The 24,531-nt window shown below is 52.1% G+C and overlaps 4 protein-coding genes and 1 non-coding gene across 5 annotated transcripts; 4 read left to right on the forward strand and 1 right to left on the reverse strand.

Annotated features, from left to right (window-relative positions):
• Positions 1-12,375: 12,375 nt before the first annotated feature.
• Positions 12,376-14,100, forward strand: J4E90_002527 (uncharacterized protein; the record flags this gene model as incomplete). The annotated part of the gene is made up of 2 exons (XM_051432107.1): positions 12,376-12,384; positions 12,448-14,100. The coding sequence occupies 2 exons, from the start codon at positions 12,376-12,378 to the stop codon at positions 14,098-14,100; spliced, it is 1,662 nt and encodes a 553-aa protein (XP_051293529.1).
• A 330-nt stretch (positions 14,101-14,430) lies between these two features.
• J4E90_002528 lies at positions 14,431-14,534 on the forward strand. The gene has a single exon. It is a non-coding gene; the product is annotated as a tRNA-Glu (tRNA).
• Positions 14,535-15,168: 634 nt separating this feature from the next.
• On the forward strand, positions 15,169-15,956 carry J4E90_002529 (uncharacterized protein; the record flags this gene model as incomplete). The annotated part of the gene is made up of 2 exons (XM_051432108.1): positions 15,169-15,355; positions 15,400-15,956. 2 exons carry the CDS (start codon positions 15,169-15,171, stop codon positions 15,954-15,956), a joined length of 744 nt encoding a protein of 247 aa, XP_051293530.1.
• A 440-nt stretch (positions 15,957-16,396) lies between these two features.
• J4E90_002530 (uncharacterized protein) lies at positions 16,397-17,266 on the forward strand (the record flags this gene model as incomplete). Its single annotated transcript, XM_051432109.1, has 1 exon — positions 16,397-17,266. The coding sequence occupies one exon, from the start codon at positions 16,397-16,399 to the stop codon at positions 17,264-17,266; it is 870 nt and encodes a 289-aa protein (XP_051293531.1).
• Positions 17,267-20,590: 3,324 nt separating this feature from the next.
• On the reverse strand, positions 20,591-22,898 carry J4E90_002531 (uncharacterized protein; the record flags this gene model as incomplete). Its single annotated transcript, XM_051432110.1, has 2 exons — positions 20,591-22,301; positions 22,360-22,898. The coding sequence occupies 2 exons, from the start codon at positions 22,896-22,898 to the stop codon at positions 20,591-20,593; spliced, it is 2,250 nt and encodes a 749-aa protein (XP_051293532.1).
• Positions 22,899-24,531: the final 1,633 nt, after the last annotated feature.

Below are 24,531 nucleotides of genomic sequence, written 5' to 3' on the forward strand. Positions count from 1 at the left end.
AAAGCATCAAGCCACACCTCGCAGTAGAGTTTCGTGAATTCATGCTTCGCATCTGACGCGTAATTGACGCTACTAGCGCAAGGATTACCTCGCTCAGTCGCGCACGATGATCTTTCCATTAGCGTAGCTCCGCTGGGTCTGTAGTACAGTGCAAAAATTCGTGGTATTGGTGCGGTGGGTGATGCCAGGCCACCCCGAGGGTGTTGTGATATCAGTCCAGGCCCCGGGGCGCTCTTCTAAGCGCTACGAAGGTCACGCTTACCTCCAGGGTTCTCTCCTACAGACACAACTTCTATTTCAAGGGTGTCATGACAAGTCCTAATCTACAGGCTTCACTGACACCATCTGCTCTGGGTGATACAAGTTTCGCCCTTCTCCTTGCCGAATTGGTCTGCATGCCCAATCACAAGCAACGTACGCTGGACGCTTTACTTGGCGACTGGCCGTGGTAGCATCTCATTGGGATACTGGCGGCGAAAAGATCGATACGCTAGGTAAAGGCGGGTGATACCCGTCTGCATCGATTTTCAATCACGTGAGTCTGTACTTCCACGCCTCTTTAGACGTACAGACTGCATCCGACGCATAAGTTCACTCATTTTGGTAAAATCGGTCAGATGAAATAAGTCTCTACATTTCGATAGACGAAAGAACTGCATGGAAATACCCAAAAAAAGATCGCGTTCAAATCATTGCCCCGCTGATGTTGAGAAGTTGGAATGATCATGCTAGCCAGTTTTCTCTTTGCATTTGTGGTGTAATCCCACTAAGACGTGGCGAAAGCTCTTGTTTTCCTTCATTCAGGGCTTTGTTACGTTTAAAATATATGGCATGAGAAAACTCCGGATGCCCCCTTGTTCACCGATGAGGTTTCGCAGTGATGCCGAACGCCATCCGGATTTGGATATGCGTCGTCTCATGGGTAGGGGGAGCATGCAGAGGTACCTAGGTAGCTCTGAAGTCGACAGTCGGAAGGCGGTGAGGTGGCGAACGATGCGTTTGCGACACAGGCGTTGCACAACACCTAGGTAAGACCACATTGTGGTGGATAACGATATGTGATCAGCTGGCTTATTAGTATGCGGTAGCGCGAGACCATATACGTTGATTGGTAGCAAAACCCCGCGTTGACATCCTCTATACGGACCTCCGGAACGTCTTGGTTGCCAGTCTACACAATGGGTCAGTAGCATAATCTGAGCTTACAGGCAAGGTACGCGATGGGTTCAACTCTGGCTCGTGGTCGAATGTACGGCCACATCCTGCGGGAAGGTCGAAAAAACAGCCGGCCGGCATACTGCATGATCCTAGGTAAGGCCCTCGCTCTTGCCGATGGAAGGTCCGCTCTTTACCCAGGGGCTGATCGTGTTTTGTAGCTTGTACTAATTTATCAGAGCAGCACGCGTCCTACCACACTCATTGCATCAATGGGCCCACGTAGTTATGAGGTACCTTACACAGTCTGCCGTGCCTAGGCATGGTTTTCTAGCTGTCGGAAGAATCTGCTGCCTGAAGGTTTCACCGTGATAACAAGGGCGACGTATATATAATCATGGATACCTAGGTATTTTGAAGCGGTTCCTTACTCCTGCTGGACGGAGAACTTCGTTGCGGCGGGATTCCAGAGATCGGCACGGGGCGCTCGGACCGCTGATCCAGTTTGCTTAGAAGGTATGTGGATGGACAACTCCAGCGCCCTTCGCTGCTGGACCCATTACCCCACTCCCTGTCAATTGATCCCAGAAATTGTCGTCCCACTGTCTTTAGGTGCCATAGATGCCTCGAGGCGTCAGGATAGCTTAGGAACGCGTTCCAGTCTCGCTGCTAACTCAACGCGTCTCGATTGGTATCCGGCCTGTCGGAGTCGTGGACGAGCAGCGAGACACGATCGCAGGAGCGCTTGATCTAGAAATCCTCAGCTAACCGCCATGTAGAACTAGAAGTTTGCACTTCAGCTGGTTGCCACGCGCTTTCAGGCGTCCGACGATCGCAATGTCTCATCCGCACTCTGTTTCGGCCTCGCAGAGCAAAGCACCTGCCCGCAATAGCCCAAACTCATTCGACCGCTCCCGACGATACGAGACTGACGACGATGGGGACAACTTGCGACGAGTCGGAAGGCAGACGTACAGTGGAAGATCAGTCCTGGACAACAACGGCTTTGCGTGTGCAGGTGGTTCGTACACACGTTTTGGCTCCAGTACTTCGACTCTTCCCAGACGCGCAGGTCTGGAGAGCGGTCGTGGCTGTTGTTATGAGGGCTCTACAAGGAGTGAGATCCTCTGGTCATTTCCGTCTTGGGCCTTCGATGGACACGCCGAGCTATCTGGTCGTGTTGAGGTACCCGCAGTAGGTCACCGCCGACCGTTTCGTAGACGCAGAGGACAAGCTTACAATGACAGGGAAAGAAGAGTCACACCTATGTGTGGCAGTGCTGCTACTGCGGATACCCCTCTATACCTTATAAAAACGCTGGTTGTCCATCTTGTGGATATGGTCGATGTGGAAACTGCCATGTTACTAAAGTGCAGATAAGATAATGAGATCCTACACGTGGCGCAATGGCGTGATCCGAACTACTGAATGTACACCTTAGTCAGTCCTCTTATGTTGCTATGTGAGGCTACATTCATCGTAATATGGACATGACTCCGAATGTCAAAGGCAGGCACCTATAAAGTCAGCATACATATGTGCCTACTACCGCATCTCATACACAAACCTCTTTCATCCCAACTATCAAGCTTGCTCTACTTCTCTTTGTGTTCTCGCTGTCTATGCTACTGGGCAAACGCTGCTCATTGCATTCGTAGTGTATGGCGAGGGTTTAGAAGTATAAGGGCCTGATACTTCAAGCGTATCACAAGGCAATCACGCTGTTAACAAAAAAGAACATATCACATGGGCAATTTCTGGGGGTCTTTGCATGCTGCAATCTCAATTCCGCGCGTCCATGCCCTACCCCAGGCTCAAAGCTGCACATGCATCATCCTATTATTGGTACCACTTAGGTATGACAAGCATCGCATTCCGAAACGATAGATGCGGTCTACCTCAAGTGAGATGACGGAATGACCTCGAGAGTTTGCTAATCTTTATACCTCAGAAGCTTGAAAAGGTCACGAAAGCGGGATATTGAAGACAGTATAGCTTGTATACAAAGAGTCCCCAAAGCTCGAATCGGCATCGCATCAAGTCTGGACCTAAAGCGCTTGAACGTGGATCCATCATCCCGTCATATCCTCGTCGACTACAACTCGTGCAAGGAAAATGCATCCTTTGGCTGTCGTAAACAGCGCCATTCGCTCTGTGAAGTTACGACCCCTCTGAATGTCTTAAGATTTGCATCTTATAATTCATACCCTCAGTCAGTGCTATCTATAGCGTCGGTGTTGGAAAGTCCGGGAGAAGAAACACGGTACTATGTCGAGAAAACGGGGGCAAACGGCTTCTCAGGGCCGTCGCCCAAGTTTGATATCATTTTGTGCAGTAATCGATTCAACATGGCTTGCATATGCATGTACGCTCAGGCTGCTCGATAAGCGGTACGGCAAGTGTCGAAGCGTGAAGCGAAATGAGACTATATACCCCGCAATGCAATCGAGTTGTAAGTCAAAACAGGTAGTGTAAATTGTTTAAGCAAAAGGCGACAACTGCGATCGAACCATAAGTACATCGGGTATCGAGAAGATTTAACGAGATCTTTGTACTGGTATCAGATCCGATTCCAGTTCTAATCAGTAACCACCTGGGCATGGAAGTGCGAATCCTGTCTTCATGGGCAAAACGTCTCGGCTCGGAACTTCACACGAAGAAGATCAGACGCACATCGAGCAATGCGTAAACATATCGCAGAATATATAGACTCCCTAAGACATTCGACGTCGACGTCGAATGCGCCGTGCTGACCTAGGTAGTCTGGGATCATACGAAATGCGCTCAGCCCACCCAGCCCTGGAGGTACTGTACCACGCGTGTTCAAGCCCGCGTCAGGATTTTAAATAGTACCGCGTAGCTCATCGAATCCAGCCTTGAAAGACTGTAGACCAATCCAAATATGGTTAGATCCAAGAGAACCTCTGACATCCGTCCTCGCGAGGTACTGCCATACCACCTATATAGCTTGTCACGGACCCCTACTCGAGTATGCCGACCGCGATAATAGCGTTTCCAATCTTACCACAGTAGTATGCTACTGATATGTAGCATCTCATGATGCGCCTCAACTCTTAAATGTACCTACCTGGTATCACTATCGCGACCTCGGGAAGCCGACGGAGTTCTATATCTATAGAAAGCTTTCCGAAGTCGACAGCTATCTACAATTTACATCTAGCTTCTTTCAGATGCGTCCGTTCTGTGTTCTTTTCGAACTACTCTGCGACTTCTTTTGCGCAGCTGTCGGAGCTTCATGTAGATGAAAGCAATCTACAATGACAATGCAACGTAGAACACGTTCTATGTGAAAATGCGCGAAAGAAACTTTCGTACGGCTAAACCTGATCGTGCCTTGGCTTCCGGAATTACAGCTCAGTCCCGCTAGATGTTTGGTTACTATCCACTGCGTCCAGTTGTGTAAGTACTGCGCTGACGCAGGGCGATGAGCCGCTCGCAATCTCCGCAACACGAAACATTCCATACACGAAATGTATTCTTGAATAAGAGATATAGAGACCGTTGAAGACTTGCAGGCTCTCGCTACGTACGCTTGTGCATGCTATGGATGCATGTCATCTAAGCTGTGGCACTCAAGCGGCGCCTACTTGCGAGAAGCCTTTCGTTTGCGTAACCCTGCATTAGGTTCTCAGCTAGAGACAGTCGGTATGCGAGACTCTGGACAAGCGTGACATAATGCTGTTTCCTGTTCTTAGCTGTCATTCATGCGATTTGCTGCTAATCAAGTGCATCGACTCGCCCACACGATGTACAAAATGACTGCGACTAGCTAGATAAGTTTTGAGCCAGCCTGTGATCATACGAATGACATTGTTTAGTTTAGGCCGTAACCATGAAGCGTCTTATCGCTGCGACCCCAAGGCCCACAGCAAGCAATGTGTTACACAACCATGGAGGGTAGAACGCAAGGGCTTACCTGTCGCTGCATCTCTACTTGAACACGACACCTTGCCAAAGATATCAGCCCCTCAAGCTCACGTTACACTCCCTAAGACGAGAGAAGATGGCACTTTGTGAGCTGTTCAGAAAACTGCCTTGGAGAAGGTTTGGAATCATTACTTACTCCTATGGCAGCGAATATCGCAGTAGACGCCCGAACTTTGCATTGGCTATCGTTCTCAATCATAACGCTCATCTGTAGCGCCGTTCAGATTAGTCTGCTGCGCCCACAAATGTTGTACACAGTGGGTAGTCGCTTTCGTCCGCACCCACCATTGGTCTTGGGTCATAGACAGAGAACAAGCCGCAGGAGCCATGTCGTGGTCTGTCTATTGAAAATCGGGGTTTCATCTTGGTGGCGTGAGTGCGCTGTTCAGATGCATGCATTCCAAGGTTGTTCAGAGGTCGCAGATGGTCAGGGCCACAATTTCGCGAAGCTCCATTGGTCTCGATCTGTCGTCTCCAACGTGCCAAATCTCGAAAAAGAATCATACAGGCATTGCCGGTGGTTGGGGACCCTGTCACGAACCCTTGGAAGTGAGAGGCGGTGTAGCGTAAAATCGCACAGTATCCACATGCGGTTAGTGACTTGACGAGATTATCATGAGATCTCTTCTTGGTAGTCATCGAATTTGTGTAGAAGTGCGGACACCGTCAATGTCGATGAACATTGGGTACAGATATGAGATGTGTTGTCGCTAGCTGTGAACAGGATATGCCAATAAGTTTAGTGAATATCCATGCGTACAGACTATACATCTCGTGATGCTAGCTTGAGTGGCAGACCGGCGAGCTAGGGCGATACCAGTAGGAAGAAATGATCGTGATTGCGGATCACTTAACCTATTCTGCCCCGGTGTCGTATGACGTTACAAGCCCCCTTCGATCTGCGGTTGCATGCAACGATCACAAGCTCATCGAGGCAGCTGCTGCTTTTCGGATCATGGCAGGGTATTGAACCAAGTCTAAAAGTTTTGTGGCTTTGTTAACAAGAGCCGGTCGAGTTCGACAAGCCTCAAGCGCTGTGCGCTTGAGTCGAGCAGCCTGTCGCTGCATGGCGACCTACGGCAATGTCATATCGCGTCCGAATCCTGAAGAGTGTTCCGATTTTTCCAAGGAGTTGAGCTTACAGCTGTTCACTCATGTGGCACCGAAAGCGAGGTGTTGTGAGACTGCATTTAACTGCAGTCTTGTGCGCTAAACAGTCCAATCGCCAGTGCTTGCAAAAGTAATCTGTGTGGGCTCGAAGTATAAATTCCTCGCTCAGGGACAGACACGTTGCGAAGTCGCCCGGGCGATTTATCGTCTTCAAGAATCATTTGTAACACCATCGCCTACCAGCCTTGGTAAGTGCACCTCCTGGTGTTGTAGACCTGCGCACGGCCTCTCCCACAGTCCACGGACCCTGCCTTCGCATCTGAGTCCAGAGAGCTCCCCGCCTTCTCTTTTTATCCGTTCCCAACCTTTCGCGTCATCCGGCTTCGAAAATGTCGCATTCGCTTCCAACCCATTTTGCATCAATGTCGGCGATGGGATGTCAATGGGAACATGCTGACTAGCACGAAACAGTCGCCGCCAGTCGATGCCAGGCACAGTAACGCCCACAGAAACCCACAGAATCGATCGCGTCTTTACGGATAGCCCCACACTACCGAGCCGAGGCTGATGTCGACTGTTGTGGTCCGACCCATAACCTATGGAGAGTCGAAGGAAGCTTCTGGCTGGCTGCGCACTGTCTTTACAAGACAACGGCATTACACGGCTCGTGCGACGCAGGGCTATCGAGACCGTTTGCACCGCGCTCAATACCGGTACCGAACCGACCGAAGACGAACCGACAGCGCATGCACCGACGAACATGTATCCGAAGCGGTGCCCTCGGCAGCGACGGGATGGAGAATGCGAAGCCGACACGGACATACACCTATACACACACTTGTAAGCGGCAAGAAAGGCCTCTTGGGGCAGTGGGTCATAGTCTCATTGACTTACGCTATCAGGCCAAAAAGCGATACACATATGTTTGGCAATGCTGCTATTGCGGCCGGCCAAACATACCATATCAAAACCAAGCTTGCTCTAGTTGCGGATACGGACGTTGTGGCAATTGTTGTACCACGAAGATACAGCTGAGATGATCCCATGCCTACCACGCACGACGAGGTCGTGGTGAGAACATCGAAGGTACTTTACAGATGGTGCATAACATCTGCCCTGGTATAGGCCTCGGCCGTCAGTGGAGCGGTTCGCGTTTCTTTCGAGCGACAAGGCCCTTTCATCCTTCCCTCGCTCACTTTGGCCATTACCGAACGCTGTAGCATCGTGACCCACTGAAGATAAACCGTCTTGCCAACAGCGAGCTTATCAGTCAGCACACGATGTTACGTTAGCTCGGTTAGATGGGACGTAGACGTAAGAGGCCAATCGTGGGAGGGATGCCGGAAACTCTGAGATGGAGTTGATCCCCTTAGTGATGGTACCAAATGATAACATCGAGCCTGCGGAAACGTACATGTCTTCTCTACTTTTAGTTTGGATCAAGTCCGCCTCGGGTTTTGCATCACCACAAGGTCTTTCAAGAGAAACTAGGGTGTATTTGGTAGGTATTGCGCTTTCTACGTTCACCGATCAAGTGATGTCTGATCCCATGACCGCCACCATTCTCCAGGTCCTCCTTGTTCACATCCATACCAGAGCCTTCAGTCCAGCAGACAGCCATGAAACCGCAGACGCTTGTCAGCCCCCTCACAGACTAATACCGGTGAAGAGCAACCGGGACGTATTCGTTGCGCACGTGGAATAAATGAGAAGACACTTCGACGTGGCTATCAAACAATGGGCGCGACCACAACTCCGCCCTATACGCTAACGTCGTGCAACCAGTGTGAGGCTCATCGGCGAGGCAATCTCTTAGCTGAGATCGCGGAAAAGGTCCCTCCGGGCTTCTTCAACCTTCCGTCATGCATCCAGGTCAGAACCCAATGAGGTTCCCCAAAAGCATTAGACCTCGGTTGATCTGCGCATCGCCCACTTCCTACCAAGCTCACAAATTCCATTCACATTGGCCGCTCGAGATTATTCCTGTGTGGCGCTTCCAGTGCGCTGGCACGTATCCATGCATGGAGGCCCGATGCAGGCAGACATCTGCCTGCTGTTAAATACCTTCCTGGCTTCGAAAGTCTTGAGATCTATGGTAAGTCGACCTTTTCGCAGCCAATTGACCATATTAACGAATCGACACTGTGATTCAGTGTGTACTGGGCAATCCTCCATGATCGAGACAACCCGCCTGCCCGATAAGGCAGGTCCAACATAGCCTCATTTATGCAAGGCCTGGATGATACAACGCCCTCAATTGCCTCCGTGACCTTTTCAGTGACGATTCAGAGTTGAAAACGTGTCGCGCGACGGCCGTTAGACCAGTCTTACGAATAGGAAACAATGTGCGATAGACGAAGCTGTCGGCCGAGTGAGTGATGCGTTGGGCTTCGCAAGATGTGTAAGTTTGGTTAAAGAGGCTCTGGGGAACCCAGTTATTGCATTGAGATTGCATTTTCCCTCCCTATTCCCACTATCTGACCTCACCAAGTTCTCACTGACATCTATCCGCATTGGATAGAGCGTGGATCGCATTGTCGAACATTTCGTGAAGTCACAGGGGAACACTCCGTATAGGTATCGGGAGTATGACCCGGCCTTCCTCCGAGCCTGGCCAATTATCATCTCCATATCGCGCCCATCGCCCTTTAGGCTATACCACCCTCTAGTACGCCAAGGACTAGATGCAAAGGCTAAGAAGTTCCCCACGGAGAAGAGTTCCCACAAAACTATGGAACCCCATCTTCTCGACGCACCGACCACTGGTGGACATCCCACTTGTTTTGAACATAGCCCTCATTCCGGAGTTTAAGCGAGGGACGCTGGAATACTTTCTCCAGGATGTCGAGAGTGCGATTCAGTCCTGGAAGAAAGACGCTTTGCAAGGGTCCTTGCACTCGAGCTCTCCAAGTAGGCTACAGCCGGCGCGAGCAAGATTGGATGACCGTGCACATGGTTCAGGAAAGCGTCGCGACTATGAACAAGAATGGCTTACACCAGAGGTATTGAGGGAATTGCTACTTGCAGACGTGGGTACTATTCCAACCCCATGATAGCCTGGCTAACAGAAACAGCGTTTTGGTGGTTCGACCAGCGATGGTGGCGGTCCACCTGATGCAGATCGGCGATTGATGTACGTTGTGTTGGTCCATTTCCCGTTCCCTACTCACGATGTATCTTGATGACCGGGTTGAATCTGGGCTATCGTCGGTCTTGCACTACACGAAGGCTGTTCGGCATTTCGTTACGACTATGTTCGTAGCAAAGCTGACGACTCAATGATCGAAAGGCTGCATTATTCCAAAATCTATCTCCGCTTCTGTACGCAAGTATTCTGGATGCTGACATAACTCAAGATACATCAATCAGCTGAGCGCAGAATATATACTTGCACTCGTGGACACAGTACATCAGCATCAAATGCATCCTCTGTGCGACGCCATTGCCAAACATGTTGAATTCGAGACATCAGTAAGGGTACACATGACAGTAAGTGATTGTCAGCATGCATAGGAGCCTCACTGATGTAAATGACGCCGCGTAGTCACCAAATGTGTTTAATTTGGAGTTCCATCTCCCCTTCCAAATTTTGCGAGAGACACTTGCAACGCCGAGCGCCGCTGATTCGTTACACAATACCGATATGCTAGATGTTTCTTACCTTCAGCAACAGCGCCCTCATAATCGTCGTCAGCCAAGTGCACGACAATTTGTCATCCGTAAAGCCCATACCTCGATCGCAATTTGTGGCTGGGACAACTTTAAATGGGTTGGCTGGGCCTTTATCAACGCGCCTTTAGATCCAAAGTTGAGGAAGGATGGAGACGAAGACGACGAAGACGACGACGGACAAGAAGATGAACCCGAAGAAATAGAAGAGGATTACTTTGCTGTCGATGGCAATGGCCGAAGATGTTTGGTTCAGGACGCAAACGCGCCTATCTGGGACCCGCGACGCTACTGGTTGCGCATAGTTGAGCTTCGTGTTCTTCGAATCTTGGAGGAGTGGGTTGAGGTTGTTCAATTTGTCGACAAAGGCGTTCAGGCCTGGGTGTGTACATGAGATGCAAAAAGATCGATTATGGCTGACGCGATCTAGAAAGACAAGCGAGCCCGTGAACTCACCACCAACCACAAGACTGACGACCAGGCCATTATTGACCAGCTGTTCGAGGAGACGGCTACGACGATACAAATTCTGGGTGAACTGCGTAGGACTCTCCAAAAAACTCTTCGCGTGTGGACGACATTCACTGGTCCCAGTGGAGATTACCGCTACTTCTCGGACTTAAGAGATCCCGATTCCCTTTCTGCCTTTCACAATTTGAAGGCCGCATTCAAGACACTAGGTGATCTGCAGTACAAACTGAAGCTTCTTGATGGAGTTTGCCATGAGCCGCAAGTGATAGTACGTCCAATCTTGGAATACATACTCATCTTCTAACGGAAGATCTAGTTGTCGATGTATCAAGAGCGTGTCAGTAATCGCCTCAGCTGTCAGAGTCAAATTCGCGCCGAGCATGCGCATGAGCTGAATCGCCGGACCAACGAAATTAGTCACAAAATACACATACTCAACCGAACGAGTACCGAAGCTGCCAGGGAGACAAGTCGAGGTACACGTGTGAATGTTCTGGTTAGTGGATGATCTACATCTTCCGAAAAGAGATTATTCCTGCTAACATGGCAAGCTGTTTGGCATCACCACACCTCTCGTTCTTGTTCTGCAATACTTCGGGGCTGATCGAGATATTTTCCACTTCGATCGTACACCTAGGACGTTTGCCATCTCGTTCACAGTGATGTGTCTTGCGCTTTTTCTATTAACCTACCTGCTGAGCAATCTTGGTCGTTTACAGCGCCTTGTGTGGAGACTTGGAAAGAGGGGTAGAAAGAATGCCCTTAATGGGTATGGTGATACAGGTCAGTGACGGGGGACAACCCATGGAAGCGAATGCTTAATAACACTACCAGATAATATTGAGCTTGTACCGCCAGCTGTCTAACACGTTGAGCCTCATTTGAAACTACTGCGTGAGAAGTGGGGCGTAGAGACTCATCATACCTTTTGTTCTATTATGATGAGATGAGGTACGGTGGCCTGTCTGTGGCGAGGGTTTTAGCTTGGCCCAATAAAAAGACCAGTATCGCAGCACGTTTGGCTCAAATTGAAAGATGCGGCAACAACTAACTTCGTGTTGCAAACATTATAAAGACGGACTTACCTGTGATGACTGTTATTGCTCCAAGATTCTAGCATGAGGATTGGCCTCGTGCTGCTGCCTTAGTAGCCTTGTCCGCACATTGCTCTCTGTTGAAGCTGGTCTGAACGATTGCGCTTTTTGATTGCGAATATACCATAACTCCGCAGATGAGGCTCAGAGTTGTATCGCTGTGCAGAGAAGCTACGAGACGAAACCTCGCATGAAGCAGGGCATGCGTATCGTAAGAACACACAGGCTTTTAAAAGCTACGTCCAGCAGGCAGTCAGCAAAGCGTTATGGCGATTACCGTATTACCCATCAAAGTGCGGGGAGTCAGTTTGTTGCCTACAGCCGGCATAGATCTGGAGTTCTCATTGATCGCCATAAGCGCGCCTGCAGGAGCTGTAGGCCAATTGCGACGAACCACGACAACACTGCCTCGTCACTAAGACTGCCGTCTCCATGCGACGAGGCTAGCAAGAATGCATATATACACTCGATCGCTATAGCGGGTTTGGACAGTTTTTAAAGACCGTGAGGATATCGCGGATTCGACGCTCGTCTTGATACGCACCTGGAAAGACTGGGCCCATTGGACGGCTGCTAGATCGCGAAATTGGAACGAGAAACACTCACAGCCTTGCGACACGGCGGGCAAGCAAGAATCGTACCAGTTGAAATTACCAGAGGAAAAACCATGGAAGCGCTCGAGGCATGCGTGGCTTCTTTGAGCCTGGACAGTCCCCTGCCAGACGTGCCAGCGGCGAGAGCAGAAGCCAACCCACTGGACTTGTGTCGCATACATCTGGCAGCAATTTTAGTGGGTATATTGGGCTGCGACTTTGAGCATACATTCAAATGTATACTGTGGCCGAACGACATTTCCAGTGGGGATCTTGCCGTGGTCCTTCCGAAGCTGCGGCCAGGGATGAAGGCTGGTGAAGTGGCTGCTGAGCTGATGCAAAAGGTACGCTGTGTGATGCGCTTGAACTGCAGCACATAGATGTGATCAAACTACTAAGCATCGTAGTTTCCCGAAGATGACCCACTCTTTATCCTACCCTTTGTAGATGGCGTTCACTTTCGCGTCTTCCTCAAGGTGACGTCCGTGCCACGCCTCCTTTTGCCGTACACCTCGATCCGAAAGAGTTCCTACGGCTCTGCCACACATCCCGCCGACACAGACGACGCGCCTAAGAAGCTCATCGTCGAACTTTCCTCTCCAAACATCACCAGCGAGTTTCAAGGAAAGCACCTGCGGAGTACGATCGTCGGCGCATGCATCGGACGACTATACGAGGCCATGGGATGGGATGTAACACGCATCAACTACCTCGGCGACTGGGGCAAGCCGATCGCGTTGTTGTACGTTGGGTGGTCGAAGTACGGCTCGGAAGAAGCGTATGAGGCCGACCCCGTCGGACACCTTCTGGAGGTCTACCATAAGATCGAAGAAGACTTCAAGCCAGAACAAGCGGCGAGCAAGGCGGCGCGTGACGAAGTGGCGAAGGAAGGTGAAGACAAAGGCGAAGCGCAGGCCGAGATTGAAAGCAAGGGCATCTTTGCAGAACGCAATGAGGCTTTCAAGAAGCTGGAAGAGGGTGATGAGGAGCTTGTGGCCTTTTGGAAGCGCGTGCGAGATGCCAATATCGACAACTACACCAAGTTCTACGAGCGCCTTGGTGTGCGCTTCGATGAGTACTCTGGAGAGTCGCAGATCAAGCCTGAGACTATGGTGGAAGTCGAACAGATGCTGAAGGAGAAGGGTATCTCGGAGGAGAGCGGGGGATCTCAGATCATTCACATGCAGAACATAGGTGCGAAGGCTGGTACGGCCATCATTCGCGACCGCTCCGGTAGCAGCACGTACCTTCTCCGAGACCTCGCCGCGGTGTTGGAGCGTTCGAGGAAGTACTCGTTCGACAAGATGGTGTATGTGGTTGCCAGCGACAATAGCGTCCACTTCACTCAGCTCATCAAGGTGTTGGAGGCGATGGACATGAAGGAGCTCGCCGACAAGCTTCAACACGTCAAATTTAGCGAGGTGTCGAAGATGGCGGCGACGCTTGGTAGAGGTTACAAGCCGCAGGGTATATTGGACGCATGTGAGGAAGCGATGACTGCGTTATCGGAGGCCGGTGCCGAGAAGATCGAAGTGGTAGGCGGGTTGAACAATGTCAAGGAAGGACTAGCGACATCGTCACTGCTCGTGCAAGAGCTCTCGACTCGCCTGACCACAACACATGCCTTCGATACTGGTGCGATGGCTTCCTTCAGGCCTGGGTCGGGCCCGGATCTGCAGTACTGGCTGGCTAAGCTCCGCCGATTGCTCAAAGGCGCTGACGCTGCAGCTGAACTCTCGGATGAAGATTACGAAGTGTTGGATGAAGAAGACGCGGCCAATCTTCTGCGCATTCTGGCTCAGTACCCGGAGGTCGTGAATGCGACCTACCATTCGCTCGAGCCGGCTGGTGTTGTTACTTATCTCGCTAGTGTAACTGAGCAGCTTGCTGAATGTCTTCCGGGGGAGGCTGATGGCGATCAGTGTGCGAAGGTCACCCCCGGTCTGGCGGCGCTCTATGAGGCGACTGCAGTCGTGCTGGAGAATGGCATGAAGCTGCTAGGGTTGGCGCCCATCGCGCAGTCATTGCCGGAGAGAGCGGATACGCCGGTGACGGGATGATTGGATGTTTCTTTCGTGTTCAAATTGTCGATGTGTGGGTTCGGGTTGCTATGGGGTTGTCGTCGACGCTGTCGACCTTCAGCCTACTTGGGCGTTTTTGGGCTGTCCACTGCGCTGCTGCTTGATAACGACGTAATGAATGATGACCAGTTTTTCCCTAGCCCATACGATAATGACTCAACGATGGATGACTTGCTGTCCTAGCCCGTTCGTGGTCCACCCTGCTGTCTGCAAACTTTTCGTGTCCGGCAAACTTCAGACCCCTCAATTTTCGTCGGAAAAATTTTGCTAACGTTATATATGTCTAATCACACAATCCTTCCATCAATTTCCGATATGGTCTAGTGGCTAGGATTTGCCGCTCTCATCGCAGAGTCAGCTCGCTGTTGCAGCGCAGTGCCGGCAAGGCCCGGGTTCGATTCCCGGTGTCGGAATGTCTCTTTTTGCCATTTGCAAAAGATATCTTTCTTTTTGCCGTTTGTGCAAAAGTGATCTCTCTTTTTGCCCAACAGTTCAGACACCCATCACGGGCATCGGCTTCTTTTTTTGCAACTGTTGTGACACGAGTGCGGCTTGTTGAAGTTGGTTATTGATGCGTGCCACGACCCCAAGCGCCCTTCATCACCACACTCCTTTATTCTCACCGCCTCATGCCAAAAAGAAGACAATCGATTAAGCTAGAGTCTACATTGGCTGGAAAAGAAGCAAACAACATTCTGGAGCGATGTAGACACCTCCAGGGCTGGGTCTGGTCTTTCCTCGGATAGAGTGCCACCATGCTACCGTAACATCTTTGTCACTATGAGTCGATCACAGTTCAGCCACGCGCGCCCCTGAGCTTAGGAAGCAACAAATCCAGGTAGCGCGTCTCGCTGCCTCTCGTATCTGCTGATGCATCATCACCAACGCCAGGCACACCGTGGCCGCGATTCGTCGACCAACATTGCAAGGCATGGTGGCGTAGGTAACACCAGAAGTATTGATTTCGACAGGTAGGAAATGTATAACTTCAGGCCCGATCCGCTGTGACAGCGATGCCTCTCCATCAGCCGTCGCCAGTCATCCAGCATGCGTCCCTCCAGCTACATCCCGCTCCTCGCCGGCGCTGCCATTGCGCAAGAGTCCGCGACGATCCTCAACTTCTTCCAATTCGACAGCACCCTCACCGTGCTCGGTTCGGATGCGAGCGCAACAACCTATGAGAACAGCTGCCCGTCAGATGGAGTCGGCGTGTCAGTCGTGCCGTCTGATCTTCGTACGTCATGCACCCGTCGCGAGAGATTGCACTAACACTGCCAGTACCGATCACAGACGACCCCTCCGAGACTCCCTCACCTACACCCGCGCCTCGCATGCGCCGCCAGGACGATGATTCCAACGAGGACTACTCCTTCTGCGAGCCTTATACCATCCTACAAGGCCCCGAGACGTACGAGATGCACCTCACGGACCCGACTCCAGGCGCGTGGACAATGGATATGGCCTGCAGCTGGCAGGGCGCAATGTCAACGGCAGACTTGACCTGCGACGTCACCCAGAGCGGATACGTCCCGGACCAGGCCGACCAAGTCGCGTCCACGAGCGTCTTGTCGCAGAGCGAGATACAGGAGATGGAGGCGTATCAGGTGGTTGCACTAGTCACCGCAACTGGTGCGTCTTCCCCAGGATCAGCCTCAGCGACTGGAGGGCCATCACCTACTGGCCCGGCATCAGGAACAGGAGCTACATCGCCTTCGAGGTCTCAATCCGGTGCCGCCTCGACGCCGAGCACTGGTTTAGCACCTGCTGGATCTCTCCCGACTGCCTTGGCCATGATGGGTGCTGTGGGCATTTTGGCGGCAGCCGTAGCTCTGTGAGATGTTGCATACATTCTCTTGTATTTGTCGCATCAGAGCGCCTGGTAAGTAACAGCATCTTCGTCATCGTGTCTTCTATGATTCGTGTAATTTGAATTCCATCATATTTCCACCACGTCTTCATACGTTCCTCAGGTGGTCTTTCCATTCTCATTTGCGCATCCGTAGCTTCGTACTGTACATGCCTGAGGCGAATGCGGAAGCAGCGGGCAATCCGGTCGCGCTCGCACGTGGACACGCGTCGTACAACACGCGACCTGCAGCGACAGTCACCCAGGGTTGAACCCCACATTCAAACAGCACACCTGTTTGCTGGCTGTAAATATTAACGTCCACACCTGAGACCATCTCTTTGTCTCACCTTCTTTGTAGTACCACCATTATATGCAACCCTCGTCACATCCCTTGGTACCCGAACACCAGCAGCTACAACACCAAAAATGCCAGCCGCTGTATCTGAAGCGCATATTGTCACCGCAAACCCAAAGTCGCGACTCTTCAGATCATTCACACGACATGCCTCTGCGCCGACGAGCCCATTGACGCTGGAATTTCGCGTACCAAGTGAGGGAAGCTTTAGCGCCAACCACCAACACGCCCTTCCATCGCCGAAGTCCCCACAGACAACGTCGAGATCGAAGCAGGGTCTACTAAGTGAACTATCCTGGGCGCAATCATTTACAGCTCGCCTCCGCCGTGACCGGGACAACTGGCGCTTGCTCGCTCTGGAGCAAGAACAGGACCTCAAGGCCGCCCATCAGGACCTTGAGCACCAAACTTGCGTTATCTCTGAGATCGAGCAGGAAAACGCCAATCTCCGCTTCCGCCATGAAGAGGATAGGACAGCTGGCGGGCAACTCTACTCGCGCTTCCAGGTCCTCGTCTCCGCGCACGACAAGCTTGTTGATCAGCTCAACGATGCTATGCGTACCATCGCCCGTCTTAAGAAGAGCGACCGTACCAAGGACAAGGTGCAGCAGCGCAATCTGAGCTTGAAGGCCACGCTGCATAGGTACACAGCTCAGGGAACCGCGGCCACTACCCAGGCCGCTGCAGACACCGAGTCTACGCTGAGAGAAGCACTGGCGTTGGCTAATGAGCGCATTGAAGAGCTTGAGACCAAGGGCGAGGCTATGCTTGACGCATTAGAGAAGCGCAACGATAGCTGTGGCAGTGACGAGGAAGAAGATATGGGAGAGAGAAACGTTGAAGCAGACCTGCTGGAGGCCGAGGTCGCATTCCGCGGTGTTATCAACGATGAGTATTTCAAAGAGCAGAAAGTGCTTTGGCTGGACTTATTGGATGATTGAGGAAATGTGAAGGTAAGAGCATGAGCATATGCATTCAACCACCGGTACATGACAACACGCATTCAGTCGCTTTCGGCCAACTGCCTGCCACGACTGAACAGTGGGAGTATCCTTGGCGCGCTCCAGGTCGTTCGACTGCGGTGGACTGGATGCAGACATCGCAATACCGCGGGACGTATACCAAGCCAGAGTTGACGCTTGTATCGAACAGCGTCACATGCATTCAATTCAGGCCATCGTCGCGCATTGTAGGAGAGCGCAGTTTGTACGGTAAATGAGAGCGAAAGCAGTACACGTGGAATGATCAGAGCCAGCGATTCGTTTACAAAGCAACATGGAAATGAAATCATTCGCTATGTTTCGAATTATTAGCCAAGTCATGTCTTAACCTGCTAACAACTGACTCCTCTCAAGCCGCGCGCTGAGCGTGCACCTCTTGCTTGGCTACGGTCATTTCGACTTGTATCTCGCATTCACAGCCGGATTAGAGGGCCGAACATCCTCAGCCTCGCGACTTTCGTCACCGAGATAATTAACATGTTTCGCTGTCATGTTCTAGGTGACCGACATCAGTTACAACATTTCCGTTCTGTCGATAAACCACATCTAGTGCTGTCTCGCCATGATGCCGCCCCCTCCAACTCCAAAATCCGGTAGGAGGACCTGTGCTCTGCCCCATGCTACATGCATTACACAACTAACTCTTCAAAATCGCAAGAGGAAGGCACAGCCTCATCGGCCGGTCAAACTATGCGCACGTCGCAAGAAATAGACGCAGACACCGATGCAGCCACACTTGTCAACGAGCCTAGGAGGACGCCAGGAACATCGGATCGGGCAAAGTTTGTTGAATCACTGTTGCTAAGTTTGTGTTTGGTCATTTAGACTAGGAGTAGATATCGTGCATGCGTTAGACTTGTATATGGACCCTGTAGAAAGAAAGGTGTGATGAGGAAGACTTCGACCGGGCGACTACATGACACTTTGGGTGAATAGATGGTTCATCATCACGTAGCGAGAGGTGCGACTGTATTGCTGTGCTTCTTCAATGTTTCAACTGTCAGTAGGTTTAACGAAGATGTATCTTTTCTGTGTAGCTAGTTGACATCAGCGGAGTCCATGTATTCGTTGTATACCCTACTTGAGATTGAGAAGATTCGCCCAGAGTGACATGTCACTCAGAGCTCCCATGGATATCTCAAGCATCTTGCGTCGCGTTATCCTAGGCACCGCTACTCTAGCCCTTACATCTAAGGATGATCGACATCAAGATGTGTATATGATAGTCTCGTTACGGACCTTTCTACGCATGTACACTAGCTTACACGCTGTCCATACCCTACAACGCCTCTAAAAAGGCTGTGAGACTTGATCAAAAAGCGGGGGAGAGCACTTCTTTCACTTGTACTGAGCTGATATGCGTAGCGCGTCTCGATCTCGAACTCAGCTACTGTATATATTGATTATAGTGGTGTATTCCCCGTCGAACACACATTAGCAGACCGCACTTTGCGGCTTGGTCTACTTGTAGTCCCCGGTGACACTTTGTCACAATGCTAGTGGAGTGTTCGGCGTTTTTTGTTTGTTCAGAGTTCGATTGCGAATATGATCCTCTTCTTTTTACCAAATGAGTCACCGCGATATTCTGTTCGAAAAGTACATATTCGATACCCTGTTGTAGCTAAAGTCCAAGAGGCGCGCGCAGCGAGATGCCCCGTTACAAATCCCTCTACTCCTTTACACCAGTCCGCATTGATGTCTACAACCAATTCGATAGAAGATGAAAGAGAATATGCTCATAACTTTTGCATGTAGTCCATCCTTTGAAGGCGTAATCTGACTAGTACCGCGGCTCTCTCGGCGTATATTGCTGATGTTCAGCATAACGTGGCTCCTCCATCTCATGCATGGAACGCTCTTCCCGCTCACGTGTACGATCTTCGGAGCGACGAGAATGGTGTTGACGCTCCTTTCGGGGGGATCGTGGAGTACGCTGAGTCTCCCATAGTGACTCGCCGTGATGTCTGGAGTGGCTGCGTTGGGAGTGCCGTCGCTCAGACTGGAAGTACGCTTGTTCGGCGGCTTGGACTGGCGCTTCTTTCGGGCGCTCGGCTCTGCTTTGAATGACTTCCTCTTCGTCGAATGCGGGGCGACGGGTGTGCTGCTGCGTCGTTGACTTTGGCTTTCCTGCACTTTTCCACTCGCGGAATTCTTTAATGCAGATTCCTGCGACGATGATCTCAGAATTGCTGTTATTTGTTAGTTTAAGAGTCGATGAGAAAGTTACCCAACTCACACGATGACGATGGCGATGACGACTACGACCCAACTAAGACCGCATGTTGGCCCTTTGCAATAGCTGAGATTGGTTTGAAACATCAAACCGGCAACTACACTCCAGAACACAACCTCAATACAGCTGATTATGGCATGCGCTTTGTAACTGTGCCAACGTTGGAAACGTGGACTATGCTCCGAAAGTATGAGGTATATGAGTAGGATGAGGGATTTGGCACCCTAGGTACAAGAATTAGTAACCAGATTGATACTCAGTGGTATAGCCAGATTAGGAAGTTTCAACATACCATGCCCAACGCATATGTGCTTGCTCGTGTGCGCGGAACATTGGTAATGAACAGACGAGGAAGCGTAAGGGCAATGGCGAGAATAACGAGAACGACTTGAGCGATATGAATAGGGAACTTGAAGCGGCTGCTAAAGACGGGCTTATCAAGGAGATTGAACACTCCCATGTTGAGGTTGTGAAGAAGATGGTGTTGATTTCGTCAATGTCTCGTACAAGTCGTATCGTAGTTCGGTCGTAGTTTTGATCGTAGTGGTCGGACTTAATCTTCGTTGTTGTGAGATGGTACAATGAAGTACGTCAAGCATAATATACATTTTCTGCTTGTTAGTACCTGCATCAACGCGTACGTCTGTATGCTCCGCCGTCTCGTACGCGTTGTTACATTTCTTCTTGGCAACGTCAAAGTCCGAGTACGGTGCGATACGAGTGCGAGTGCGGGTACGAGCAAGAGATGTGATTGGTGCGGACCTGCCAAGCCCACGTGCTTTCAGCCCTACCAGTCCTCATTCTTCGACTGACCAGGTTAGACTTGCGAGTAGTTGCGGACGAAACAAGAAGCACCTTCTATCGTTCTCAACTCATGGTAGACCCTGTGGTTGTAATCTTGGTTGAGATACGGAAGAGTAAACATTCGAAGCCAGTTATCACATTGGTCAGGACATCCAGTAAGGTTTAGTTAAACTCGCTCTCGCATTTGGGGTATATTCTCAAGATTACATCGTCCTCGTCGGCGGCGATTAATTCGGCCCCGTCGGTTGCGGTCCATGCACATGAGGGTTTCCAGGCATATTCGGAACGCCCTCAGGACCAATCATTGTCCCAATATCCGCCCAATTCCACTCATGGATGTTGTTGATGGTAAAGTCCATAAACTGCATCTGTGTCGTTCTATCAAACCGGGCATTAGGATGCATTGAGGGCGCCATGTAGGCCTGGTCTGGGTATATACGACCTGGCATAGGATCCGCATACATATACGTGCCCACGCCGGGTGGTGACTGATGGTACATGTGCGGTACTGCATCAGGCTGTGACAGTTGCTGCGCTGGGAGTGAGCTCTGCGGCCCGGTGTCGTGGGTCTCCATTTCCGGTTCCGCAAATCTGACGGGCGAAGCTAGAGAGTCGGCCATGGAATGCAACTCTGGGACGAGGGAAGCGAACTTCTCAATAGTACCAGGCATGAATGGATTTCGCCTGTGTCGCTGTGCCAGATCTGCGAGCTGAGACAACAAAATCCTGGACTCGGACATGTCCGTACCACCCAGCTTATTCAAGCATACCAGATCAAGGACCAGTACCGAGCTCGATGCAAGCGTGTACCAAATGTCACACGAGTAGACGGCATCGAACTTGCCTAAAGATTCGAGTCTCAGCAGTATGTTAGCCAGAGATCGGCCAGACTCTGAGCAAGCTTCTGCCATGGCTCTGAGAGCAGAGTTTGTGGAGTCTTGGCCAGTTTTGGTCAGGGTAGAAGCGCGGGCAAGCAGGGCTGAGCGGCACAGGACAATGATGGTATAATGGTATACACAGTGCATCAGCATCAGGGCTCGTTGCATGGGCGAGGCTTCTATGGCTTCGTATTGGAGATGCCGGGGCAACTGCTCCTTCCATCGGACTAGATCCCGGAGCACGCCGGCGGCGGGTGATAAGGGGCCAACGTAGGATTCGTCGCTGGCGTTGGACTTGACAGTCTTGGGCGCGCGACATGTCAGGCCCAGCAGTATGAACAGGCGCGTTGAGCATGCGAAGAACTCCGGGGGGCCGCCGATAATCTTCTCGTTAGGGGCGCTCGTCTTTGCGCCAGGATTCTCAATGGCACTCGGCCGGTCGTAGGAGGATACCTGCATCGTCTCGAAAGCGTACAGCGTCCACCACAGTATCTTGCGCGACTCCCTGGCCAGCGGTGTTTGGCCAGCGTTCACTTTGTCCTGGTGTAGTCCGATGGCGTGCGCTATACGGACGGCGGCACCAGTCAGGTTCCAGCAAGCGTCCCGGTGGTTCGTGTTGTGGAGGTGTATCGCAGCCAGTAGCAGGGCCTGTATGGCTGTGATGCTCGAGGTGAAGATGACAACAGGAAGGAGCGTCTGGGTCCTCTGCCACCACAGCCGCTCCTGGTCTTCTGGAAAGGGAATGCGCGCCACGCGTCGACCGAGCAGCAGCACACACGTAAAGGTGCACAGCCATGCCGGGTCTGCACTCCTGGGGTTGGCCAGCCACGCGTCGTAGGCCTCGCGGAACGAGGGCTCATGCAGGACGGGAAAGTCCGGGTGTATGTGTTCGAAGAAGGCGCGTATCAGCAGTTCGAGGTTCGGGCGCTCGCTGGGGTTCAGGTGGCGGCCGTGGACCGCGACGGAGTTGTGGGCGGTCGGGGCGGCGGTCGGGCCTGGCAGGCTGCGCTGGTCGTCGCTGCCGGTAGGCGACGATGCCTGGGCTGCGTTCTTGCCAAAACTAGAGGTGGAGCAGTCAGTCGATGTCGCCATAGGCTTCATGCAGGGGCGTTACTGACAGTACAAACTCGCGTAGGGCGCCGCGTCCCACGAGCGTGCGCAGCTTGATGTGGAACGACAGCGAGCTGCCCGGCCCAATGTACTGCACCTGGCCCTGCTGGTCGGGGAGCAGCGACACCGTGTCGTCACCTTCACCCTCGCCGCTGTCGTCCTGGTCGCCCTGCGCGTCGTTGGCCGCCGCGTCTGGCAGCGGGATGCCGTGCGACGTCGCGAGCTGGCGCAGAGCCTCGGTACTCGAGACATCGGCTTCCGGCAACAGCCCCTTCACCAGCGCCTCGAGCAGCGCCAGACGGGTGCCCAGGCCCTCGACGCTGCCATACAGGCGCTTCTTGCGCGGCTGCGTCGTCAGGCACTCGATGTTGTGCACGATGCAGTAGCGACACGCCTCCTGGCCGGGCTCCTTGCGGCACTTCTGCTTGCGCGACTTGCACTTGTCGCAGCTCGTCTCGGTGCGCTTCCGCTTGTCCAGCGGTACGCGGCGCGAGCTGCTTGCACTTGCATGGCTGCTACTCGTGGGTGCGGGTGTGGAGGCCGACATGGGCGTGGACGGGTAGGTGCGGCGGATTTCAAGGCGCAGGGAGAAGAAGCATGGCGCACATGTCGCGAGAGCGCTGCGAACGCATTGAGACGCTCTTGTGCCGGTGGAAGATGCGACTGCAACTTTACGATGATGATGCAGGGGACTCCGATCTTGCCTGCGCTATCGCGGTCTCCGGTCCATCGGTAATTGAGGCTGCCGTCTCCTCTCTGGTGGGCCTAACCGGCGAGCTGCCTTGACCATTTCTTCAAGCGGACACCACAGGCACGTCCTCTTCCAAATCATCGAATCCGTCCGTCGTTGCCCCACCGCAATCGATGGCTGAATACCCATCGAGCGGGAACCATTTCAAGCTGAATGCTGGTCCTGGTCATGGCAACCCCCTCATCGGTGCCTGTACCAGGTACGCTTGATGCGGCTAACAGACGGACAGCAGCCGCCGAACACGATCAAGCATATCTCGGCCGTGCTAGAGTACCCCTCGAGATATGGCTAAAGACTCCCATCCTCCCTGAACAAGATTGACCAGAGCAGGGCTGCTTGATCTGGTAGGCACGAAGTCGAAAGAAAGACTGAGCCGGTCACTGTCCGGTTGTGATTGGTTCAAGCGTGCGGCAGCTGGCTCACCTTCCCTCATGGGGTTGTGCAGGTACTTCCGATTACTCCACAAGCATGACTCGGCAGCGTGACCCAGTGCGGCCAAATGCCATAGCCACTGAATCGAGTTAGCAAAGATCCAGCGTTCCAGACATCGCGAGACCCACATGGCACCCATGCCGAAGACGACTAGAACGACCGCATTTTGTCGCAATCATGTGCTCCACTGCCCTATCGCCTGTGCCGGTACCACAAACGCTTCCATCTCACTAACACCGCTCAGGTACCACGGCCATGTTCAGCATATTGGGATCCACCCCCTTCACCACCGTGTCTCCACTTTCTCTTCTGTAGAAATGCATACCACGAGCACGGCTGTGTACATCATCGCCGTTAGCGATCAAGGATCCAACGGCGACGCAGATAACAGCACCACGGAGCGTCGTCGTGAAGTCTTCTTGACCTCTAGAGAAATAACCCCCCTAGCTAGTCCGCTGGTCGCCGGATAGCAGACAGGCCTTATATCGCAGGTCCAGATGGTATCTTCCAACACTGCAAGAGAGTAATTCCGCATGTCGTGGCAGTAGGCGAGTTACGAAATAAGGTCCCCACGCTGGCACAGACTTCCCCGTACGCGTTAGCATAGGCGCGAATGAGCACGAAAGGTAAGACGAAGGATTGTCGTCGTGGTGCCTGCGATCGTGGTGGCAATGACGTCAGACCCCAAAGAAGCCACTGCCGAACCTGGTGGTTGTACGCGAACAACAGGCAGGTTAAAAGATATCAGGCCTCGAAGGATATATAACGGGTATTTGGCTGACATGTGCAGTGTAGACGTCCTTCTTGTATCCCTGCGTCATCGCTGTAGCACCGCCTCTTCCAGTCTTGCACACTCACCTCACTGGACTCCCTGCCAGGCGATGTGTCGTCGCGTACGGATGTACCTTTCGCGGATCATCCATCAAACCATGGTGCAGCCTCTTCCCAGCTTGCATCCTGCAGACTCAAACTCCTAGCGCTTTGACATACTCTGGAA

Source organism: Alternaria incomplexa (assembly GCF_024043165.1).
Source record: "Alternaria incomplexa strain BMP 0042 chromosome Unknown scaffold_3, whole genome shotgun sequence".
NCBI classification, from domain to species: Eukaryota; Fungi; Ascomycota; class Dothideomycetes; order Pleosporales; family Pleosporaceae; genus Alternaria; species Alternaria incomplexa.